The sequence below is a fragment of the Anguilla rostrata genome, chromosome 5 (assembly GCF_018555375.3).
Source record: "Anguilla rostrata isolate EN2019 chromosome 5, ASM1855537v3, whole genome shotgun sequence".
Classification (NCBI taxonomy): Eukaryota; Metazoa; Chordata; class Actinopteri; order Anguilliformes; family Anguillidae; genus Anguilla; species Anguilla rostrata.
In genome coordinates this window covers 47,397,388-47,408,056 of record NC_057937.1, presented here as the reverse complement: position 1 = coordinate 47,408,056, position 10,669 = coordinate 47,397,388, and the positions used below count along the sequence as shown (strand labels likewise).

Sequence of the window (10,669 nt, the reverse complement as noted above, 5' to 3'; positions counted from 1 at the left end):
ATACACCAATACCTCGACAATCTCTCAATTTCTAAATGTATGCAGTCTTCCTAGCTGTTTGCCGAATAAAGAATATACAATATTATGAAAACATAAAATGAATAGCATAAAAAACACATTAAAAATAACTACAAAGACTGGTGAAAATCCGAACCTCTTTCATTACAAAAATTTCCATTCTTTCATCTCCTGACGCCTCTTGTTGATTTTCTGATGCGAGTGCCTCACTGTTGGGATTCTGCCTATAACTTTGCACAGTGTCCTTGGGGATATTGTTTTACACACTGGGAAAGCCAACGGATTGGGAACTGTCAGGGCACTACTGGCACCAGGACTACACAATCAGGTCCTTGACTAAAATACAGAAATCATCCCTCTATGGTATCTGTCCACAGTCTGCGGACCTGAAACTCGAGCAGGTCAAGTGAAAGGACCTCCACAACCCCACCCGCTGGTTCTTTAATCCTGTGTCACTGCTGCCGGCAGCGGAACAATAACTTCCTCTTTTATAATTGATGCCACAGGGAACAGCAGTCACTCAACGACCAAGGGCTCAGTTGGCTGCGGTAATATTAAATGAGAAACTAAACACCATTGCCTTACTTGCTCAGTGCATACAGGACTTCGTAGCTCCAAGTCTGCATCACTAGCGCAATCCGATGAGTAAATGAGCTCCATTTATCAACTTCCAGAAGGTGGCAGTATATATTCTATATACATCAGTTCAGTTTTTTTTTTTTAATTCGTGGTTCGACGGTCACACAGCACGCGGAACACTTCTTTCTAGGGATCACTGAACTGTAAAAAAAAACTTTTATAAGAGCAGTTCTTAGAGATAGTAAGTAACCTTGCAGGAATTATTTGTATGCCACCTCGTTATTAAACAAGAACCGCTGTGGGCAAAGAAATTATGTTTCTTTTTAGAAAATATTTAGTTTTACATGAGCGCAATTCCCACACGTTAGACGTAAACAATATTTGAAAGCGCGCCACAAGCGCGTGACAAGCAATCGAATCGTTATATTATTTTCATAATAGATAAAATATATTTTTTATTTTTGAAAAATTCGTTCGATCTTAATAATTGTTCATTTTCATTTTCGTTTCCGTTTATTCGAAGACCTGCATGAATCATCGTTTTGATGATTTGATGATATATTTCGACTGGTGGGTCACATGAGATAGCGCGGCCTGAGAGAGCGCTTCTCTTCTCCGCAGGCCGCGAGCCAACCAATCCGCAAGCAAAAAGGGAATCTGGGCATGGCACCGCAGTCGCAGTGTAGCTATTCCCAGTCTTTTAACAGGCGGAGCTAACGCCTGTGCAGGAGAAATTTATACACGGAAACATGCGAAATAAGTCACTTAAAGTTTCTTTTGGAAACAAAAACCATAAGTAACTAAAATAGCTAGCTAGACACGTAACTATAATTGACAACATTTAAACACATTTCGAATGGTCGTTAATTTGGATAGCGTGGAAACTTGCGATATGTAGCTCTCGATAGCTAGCAGTCGTAGTGTTTTGAATCGTTTACTGAAGTAAAGGTGAACGCTAGGCTTTTCAGTGATTAATCTCGTGTTGTGTGGCTTGCCAGCTCAAGATGAAATACCTATTGCAGGTAAAGATAGGCGCACTCGTGGGCTTACTGTTGCTCACCCTGTTTATCGGATTCATTCCTGTCCGGATGAAATGGTTCAGGGAAACAAGCGGGACAGGTAAGCAGTCACATAAGAATGTGTTTTTATGTTTCGGTGTTTTAAGAAAGCAGATGTGTTCAAGCAGTCTTACAGACGACTAAAGCATTAGCCTATAAGGCAAGTTTAGGAGTACGTTACTTTCAGCAACTGCCTGGTAAACAAGTATCGAGCTTCCTGACTTAATTTTCGAGCCTCTTTCGGAAGGGTAACGGTGGATTTATTGTTTCCCATTTAAAATACAGTACAGTAATATTGATATGCTAATAATATATAGTGGAATGAACTTATATCACTATTGGTGTTTTAATTATTAACTTTATGACTCAGTTATAAGGTAAGGATTTGTCACGTTGTCCAAAAGTTGTGAAGGAAATCCCACTATTGCAGTTCTCTGCTGGGGACTACCTTGTCTATATCTTAAGATACATAGACTGTGTTCGCTGACTATACTAAATCGTAACGTCACATTTCCTTGGATGAATGGGAGGAACAGTGATGTAAATATGTGCCTGTAAGGATGTAGCTGTTATTTTAAATCCAAAATCATTAACTGGAAACCTGAAAAGACACTAACAGTGGATGTAATTGTAATGCATAGAGGACTTAATCTGGTTTGAGTGGATTCCTAATGGATTTGAACCTTACATTTCAGCACCAGTGTTGTGGTAAAGTTTACCAAGTCCCTGGTGGAGGTCTCAGGGGTGTCACCTGACTTGGATAAAAACAAAATGCACCCCTCGTCACAGAAGAGGCCTATCAGTGAGAGATTAGAAAGGTCACATGTTTAAACATACCCATAGATAACAGAACAATGTGTACCTTGCTACTTGTGATATCTCTTGAATATAATTATATGTGGTTGAAATGACCTTTTGTTGTCCATTATCACATGCATAAGCCTTATTTTTATGAGCCATGTTTTTACACAGAAGTCTACATAATTAATCTTCCACCATTTTCACGGGCATTTCCACAGCTGCTATGTTTTTGCACATGTCATGAAAATAGCATTTTCAGTTCTGTATTTTCTGATCTGTAAATGTACAACTTCCCTCCATGTCTTTATCTTCTTTACTGTGTAGTTATGGATTTCTTCATTACTTTTTCATCATTGAAACATACTGAGGAAAAGGAATGACCAGTTGCAATTGATTAAGTTTTTCCCCCCCTAATGTGTTGTTTTCTATGGTATTGGGCTATGAATATAATACTTTAAGTCAGTAAGGATCTAGCTCTGTTCTACACGCCTCCAGCAGTTAGTCATAGGACCACAAATGTTTACTCCAGGATGCATGTTTAATTTCCTGTTCTACACACCCAACTTATACATCACTGCATCAGGTTCAGTTGTATGGTAATGACTAACATTAACTTTATTTACCAAACACATTTAACATGTGGAGCCATTTTATCAAATTGCAATACAGATTCTTAGGGTCTGTTGAGTGAGTCATATTGAGTACAGGCCCTCACCAAAAGTGTAAGCCAAGTCATGCCATCAGCTGACTCTGGCTACCAGTCTGCATTGGCTGAAGACACTGTTGTACCTTGTCTTGCAGGTCATAGGTTTTAAGCCAGCCAGGGTTAAATTCAGATCCGTTTGATTTGTATAATGCTTCTTACATAGACAGTGTCAGAAAGATGCGTTACCAAACAGGAAATATGAAAATTAAGTATAAAATTCAAAGAGGGAAGAGAAAACACTCAAACAGTGTCAAGAAAGAACTCTTGACATGGAGGAGGAGCTTGTGCTCTGTTGGCCAGCCTGGTGTCTGCAGTTACAGACTAAAGGATGTTAGGGAGGTAATGGGGAATCTGTTGGAGCAAATAATCATTGTTATTGAGCAGGTTATAGCCTGAAGTATTAATCTGGACGGTAATATAGATAGTCCAAGCAAATAGGTGCATATATGCAGATTGGAATAGCAAGTCAATTCATCCAGGCCTTCTGGTTGTCAACAGAACAGTCATGGTGGAGAGTGAGGGGGATAGCCTATGTAATCCACTAAGATATTCTGGAGCAAGACCATTTAGAGCCGTAAGGGTTCTAGGGTTACTGTTACAGTCAGCCTAGTTGCTCCCAACATTATGACCTAATGTTGGTGCCTACAGGTCAGATTTGCCAGATCACATTGGCACTGGCAGGACAGAAACGTGAAAAGGAAATAGTGTTAAATACTTCTGATTTTATTCATAGACCTTCCAGGAAGCATCCAGTAAATAATTTTCGTATTTTGGAACAATCATGGAGTTCATGGAAGTACTAGTCACAGTGCACCTTGTGAATGAGGTAGAAATTATGTGTCATAAGTCTTATTAACTGCCAAGTGTATTGTGACCCATTCTGTTGATGAACCATGAACGATTTGTGAATTAACTCAGGATTTAAGATAACGCAAATGAGAACTAGTTTTCTCAGTTCTTTTTAATTACTATTATTGATATTACACTATTGAAACAATATTATGTTTTTCTCCACACTCATATTTGATTACATTTAGAAAATGAATGTAGCTGTATCAAATGACGGAAAGGTAAAATGTAATCATTAGCATAGCAACTGTCCTTTTTCAACATTATCAACATGCAAGAGCAGTGCCGTTAGTCATAGGATCGTGGCAGGGAGTCAGAAATGCTGACCCAGTCAAACTCGTTTCCTGCAGAAACCCACAAAGTGCTGCTGAGCTTCATCAGCTGTTTCGCGGGAGGCGTCTTCCTCGCCGCCTGTCTTCTCGACATCATTCCAGACTACCTGTCTGACATCGGGGCGGAGCTGGATGCACGAGGAGTGGATGTGAGTGGCCCCCTTTCTGTAAACACTGACGCACACATTCACGAAACACTACGTTATGAAGACTGCAGTTCCACTGTGTTGATACCAGTGCACCTCCCAGTCACATCAGTTTTGTTTTTTAATCAGTTTACATCATTACATTCAGACAGCACTTTAATCATTTACAACACTTTTTAAATGACGGCTCTCCTCATGTTTTATGTTTGAAATGAACATGTTTCAAAATGAAATAACTGTGCCTTTTTTTAACAGACCAGCTTCCCTGTGCAAGAGTTCATCATGGCAATGGGGTTCTTCCTGGTGCTGATCCTGGAGCGCATTGTGTTGAACTGTACTGGCCGGAGGGGAGAGGAGAGTGCCCCTCTCCTTGCCCAAACAGGCCATGGGCACGGGCATGGGCACGGCACAAATGATCTGGAGGGCAGTGCCCAGCATGTCCACGTCGACTTGCAGGCCCACTCCTCCTTCCGTTCATTCATACTCTTCCTCTCCCTCTCCCTCCACTCTGTGTTTGAGGGCCTGGCAATTGGCCTCCAGTCCACAGAGTCCAAGGTAGGGACATTTAGCATAGCACACTCAAGCTAATTATGTATTGCCTTGACAGCTCCGAGTGATTTTTAGGGTGTACATCACATCAAGAGTGAATCACGGTTGTAGACATTTCAGAACTTTTGAATTTGCTCCCATTCAGTTCATGAGTTGGAATTTTAATTTAATTTGCCACCTCCACAGGAGGTTGAACTGGATTTTGAATTGGAATGGCAGGAAGTGGAATTTAATTCATTGCAATTGAAAGAGAGCCCACCCAGTACAATCACAAGTAATATTGGCTTTCATTGCAACCCTAGTACCTACTAGATTACCTCAAAGCTGTGTTAGACTCATGTTCTAGACCTCATATAGAAAATAGTTTGATATTTAAAGCCACAAACATTTTCATTTACATTTGAATATTTTATAGACTTTTAAAGAATTGCTTTTTTACATATTTATTCATATGACATAGTGCAGTGCTACTTGTGCTGGGGACCCAATATGTATGCTGGTTTTTGTCAAATCTCTAGTTGAAAAAGTGTTTTAAGTTTTACCATAATGCAGGTTTCATTTGATGCCATTTCCTGTCGGTAAACTGCATTCATTTCACACAGATGGTTGAAGGTTTCCAAACTCATAATTAAGTCATATCGTACATTTAGCACAGTAAATGAAAGCATAAGTTGGCCTGACCGATTGAAATTAGGGGGATGTGAATACGGGACATGTTTTAGGGCATACATCTGTTTTTCTGGCATAATGTGGCTTTAAGAGGGTAAATCATCATTTAGTAGATACAAAAAGGCTCATTAAGAGCAATTAGCTGCTCATTAAAATACAGAGCATGTTACGATGGATGGAACAAAAACCAGCATACACAGTGGGTCCCCAGGACCAGGGTTGAGGAACACTGGCATAGTCTGTATTTTTTCATCCGAATTAACATAATCTAGGCAGTCACAATAAATAAGTAGCAATACTACATCCTATAATATTGAGAATTTGATAAAAGAATATCAACTACAAATGCATAATCATTCTTATTATATTTAGTAGACATGTTGAGTGTGTATAAAATTGCCATTCTGTTCTGATACTAACATAGGATTTACTGATAGTTAGGGTGTCAAAGGTATCCACTATCCACCTAGTATGTGTATGAATTTCACTGAACTTTGATTCTGCTTCATTTAATTGGAATTCAAATTACAGTTCTGCATCCTGTTTGCACCTTAATTAAAATTCAAGAATTGACCTGGAATTAAAGAGGCATTCACAGTTCAATTCTGAATGGTGCACAACCCTGGAGTGTGCACATTATTTTCTTTATGGGCAGGATCAGACATGTGTAATACATATCTAAATCCTCAGTTGTAGTCATGCATGATAATGCGGGGGTTGTGTTGATACTGGCTGATAAAAACTTTAAACAAACTTACGAGATTTGTCCCTGCTAATATTATGGCAGGTATGATGATGCAAAATGTATGCACTATAGGGGCCCTGACGGTGCTGTAAATTAAATGAAAATGTCATGCTCAGAAATCCGCATAATCATAGTCATCTGAACCTCTTTTATGTGTGATTCATACTTGTGCTTTTGCTTAATAACAATGTGAGCAAGTGTAAATGTAAGCATTCGTCAATTTGGCCGCCAGTCAAGTCTTGATTATTGATATTGGCCCCAGAATTTCCATATTATCCACCTCTTTGACATTTCAAACATGAAAACATTTTTATCTAGATAAGGAAATTTCATGAACAGAACACTTAACCTACCAACACATTGATCATTTTAAGTACCGTGTGACATATTTCTTAATTGGTTTAAGTATTCGTTTTTAATGAATTGCTGTACTGTGTTATCTATACATAAACACAACCGTTTTCTGCCTAGGTACTGGAAATCTGCATCGCCATCCTGGTCCATAAAAGCATAATTGTCTTCAGCATGTCCGTCAAGCTGGTGCAGAGTGCAGTCAAGCCTTTATGGGTGGCGGCCTATGTGGGCGTTTTTGCAGTGATGTCACCCCTAGGCATCGCCGTGGGGATCAGCGTGATGGAGGCGCAGCTGGAGTCCAGCGCTCTCATCCAGTCCGTGCTGGAGGGCCTTGCCGCGGGGACCTTCATCTACATCACCTTCCTGGAGATCCTGCCCCATGAGCTGAACTCTCCCGAGAGACCGCTGCTCAAAGTGCTCTTCATCCTGCTGGGCTTCAGCGTCATGGCCGGGCTCACTTTCATGGGCTGAAGAGGACGCCCCCTGAAAGAGAGAGAGAGAGAGACTCAGCAGCAGCTGTTGGCACAGGGTGGCCTAATGGGATGGGCCAATGCGCAAGTCCCCTTGCACTTCAGTGAGATCATACTGAGACATTATACCTTTTATCTGAATAGTGAAAACAAAATGTGCTGCGGACAACCTCATCTCGTAGAGGCTTTAGTTTAGCTTTTTTTGTTTTAACATTGCACAACGCCACTGCAAAATGATATTTTATGGCTTTTAACGAAAGTGCCCATCTGTTTAATTTGAAAATGACTGTTTTTCCTTTCACTTTGTCATGTCAAATAGAATTTTAACTACTTCATTTTAATCTGCTAGCTTCTAACTGACATTAAATATAGGAGCAGATGATTGTTTTATTCCATTTGGAATGTCAGTATTTGTATATCAGTAACAGTGTTCTGGCTGAGAGACTTTTTATATTCACCCCTTAAATGCCAAAGGTTTTTTAAATTGTGTTAAGGGGAGCTTAAGGCAAAGTCTAAAATTGGATTTACAACATATATAGATCTGTGTGAAGGCACACACATTTTGCTCAGAAACTCCTTTTTGCAGTGTCCACACCACTGCCTTCAGACATGGATTAAGTGACTCCAGCTTGGAGAAAGTGCCAAAAAAAATGTTACCCCAGCCTGTTGTGTAACTCTGGTGAATTGTGGCACAACACAGTTGTAGGGGATTATGATGAAGATGAGCAGTGCCAGTCTATGCAAGGATGTGTCATCAGTGAGACAACAATGGCATAGATTTTACCAATGAGGAAATTAGTGCTTAGGGGTTTGTAGGCTGAAACTGACTTGAACAGTAGGATCAAGAAGGCTCAGTAACAACTGAGCTGTGTCCATTTAGTTAGGCTGAGCTTATGCAGGTCTTATAATCGCTGTTTTCTGTGCCCACTGTGGTATTTAAGATGGGCAATATTTCATAACATTTTGTAATGTCCAAGTATATTAATACAGAGTCATTGTGTATGATAGGGTCATTTAAAACAGTGTATTGCCTGAATGCTTTAGTGTGTGTAGAGCCTATGGCAATCTGTACCTACCAGGAATTTGTAATATATGCAGCAACTTGGTCCCTGGCTTGCATGGCATTGCTAGATCTTTTCCACCTTTTGTATTATGTGGAAGTCATGGGCTTATTCTGTCTGAAATAAGGTTTTTTATGTAGTGATGGTGTTGCAGCCGCAAGCCTTGCTCACGCATACCCTTTTTATGGCACACAAGCAATGAATCCATTCTGTGCGTATCCATGTACGTATATTGTAAATCATATTTAATTGTATATTTTGTTCATAGTTCTAAGTTTTAGTAAATACTGAGGCACATGACTGTTTTAGACTACTGGAAACAAAGGGTTGTGTAAATTGACTTGCATCTTAACTGAATATACATTTTTATTCAGTCAAATCAGGTTGAGACCCGAATACCTCTGTTTGTGCTGGTAATGTGTATCATCTTTGTAAGTGTTTACATGCTATATGTTGCACTGCTCTGACATTTGTTATTGTATCTGTGAAGAAATGCATACATGAATGTGCATAGACATATCTGTCCTGCAGATGATTTTTTTTACATCTCATGTTATTTCAAAAACAGCCGTTGAACACAGCTGCTAGTGATTTTTAAGTTACTTTTGTAAAGGAGTAAACCCAAACATCTTTAAAATGTCTTAACTTTTAGGCATTCATATTATCCAGTGCTTTTCACTATCATGCAATGTAAAAAATACCAGATATGGTGGATTTTAGTGGGTTTCCCAGAAACCTGAGGTTTTCACTCATTTGAAAAGCATCTAGGATCTAGATGCAGTTTGGTTATTCAGTTTACAAAATGGCTTTAATATACAGGTACCCTAGAGGATTGCCGGAGTGTCCACAGTTCATGTGACTCTAGCCTTGGTTATCATCCATGTGTCAAAGCAACCAGACAGCTTTGCATGTCATGTGTCTGAACTGAGAAGTGTGCAGGGACTACAGGAGCCCTACTTTTAGCTACCAGTCACATAGGAGAAACCCCCTACTGTTGCCTTTGTTTGGCCTTGGTGCCTGAGGGTTCTCACTGTAGAGCGTGGCTGCCATCAACCATGTTGTCATGCTTTAATAATAAACTAGAATACATGTCTAGTGTGTGAGCCACATCCGTAGTTCATTGGCCTCATTTTCAGTTCTGTAGCATTTGAGAGAAACAAAAAAGGGAGGAAGCTGTACTGCGATATCTCTGAAAGCATCTACAAATCAAAACTGAAACTAAACGGGGCAGTAAAGTGAAAGAATAATGGCAGATGCAGGAGTGTGTGTTTAAAAACTGATACAGTATATTTTGCACTCCTATAAACTAAGTGAACAGTAAGCCCGTGTATGAAGGTGTACCAAACCTGTGGTATTTTACACTATCTTCCACTTGATATTACTGCACTGATAAGGTACCATTTGTGCTACAATAACTCTGAGTACCTGGTGAGGGAATACTCTGGCCAAACTGCATTCCCTCCCGTTCCTGCATTACCAGTGTTCACCTCCATCACTGTCCCACATTTGACTGTGACACGGAATCATGTGATCTTACAAGCTTTGCTGCAGCCTGTTTTTTGCCTCTTGCCTTACATTTATATATCATGTTTTGTCGCTGTCTTTTTTGTCTCCAGCTTCTGGTGGTGCTTGATTTGAAAACACGATTTCCTGTGCATTAGAGTTTGTGCCATTCAGCTAGTTTTAATGACTCATCACTGCCCCCTGCTGATTGGCGTATCTGAAGTGTGCAGCTTCACATAAATACCGTACATTTCTATTAGGTAAAATCTATGGCCTGGTTCCTCTTTAAGTAAATATGTTTCTACATACAGGATATCTATGCACCTGTACAATACAAATTAATTTTGCACTATTAAATATCCATTCCATCTAAAGGCTGTGGTGTATGTTACTTTGTAGACTGGTTACTATATATTTACATTTTTCAAAAAAATCTATGACGTATCCCAAATGTTGATTTAAAACTAGTCTTTATACATTTCCAGGTAATCAGTATTTTATTTTTTACACTTTTGAATAATGGTTGATATTTAAAGTTGTCACAGACAGATCTGTAAATTATCATGTTATTTTATTATCGTATTATCATTTATTATCGTATCAAATTATCAACCTCCCCATGCAGAAGCCTTTTAACATTTACATTTTTTTTTATTTAATGAAAACCTACAGTAACATTGTGACCTTTTGAGTGTCTTATCCTAAGTGCTGGCATTTATAATTAATAAAATAGTATTGTTTTCCCCCACAGAATAGGTCAATTTCAGATCCCTTGACTGGGCTGCAGCATTAAATGAAGCTATTCCGAGAAGGAATGAAAAATGGGAGA

At 39.4% G+C, this 10,669-nt stretch overlaps 1 protein-coding gene across 1 annotated transcript; it reads left to right on the top strand.

The window, feature by feature from the left end:
- The first annotated feature begins 756 nt into the window (after positions 1-756).
- Positions 757-10,214, top strand: slc39a1 (solute carrier family 39 member 1). The gene is made up of 4 exons (XM_064336714.1): positions 757-1,716; positions 4,362-4,492; positions 4,745-5,044; positions 6,924-10,214. Exons 1-4 carry the CDS (start codon positions 1,602-1,604, stop codon positions 7,275-7,277), a joined length of 900 nt encoding a protein of 299 aa, XP_064192784.1. The 5' UTR covers positions 757-1,601; the 3' UTR covers positions 7,278-10,214.
- The last annotated feature ends 455 nt before the right edge of the window (positions 10,215-10,669 follow it).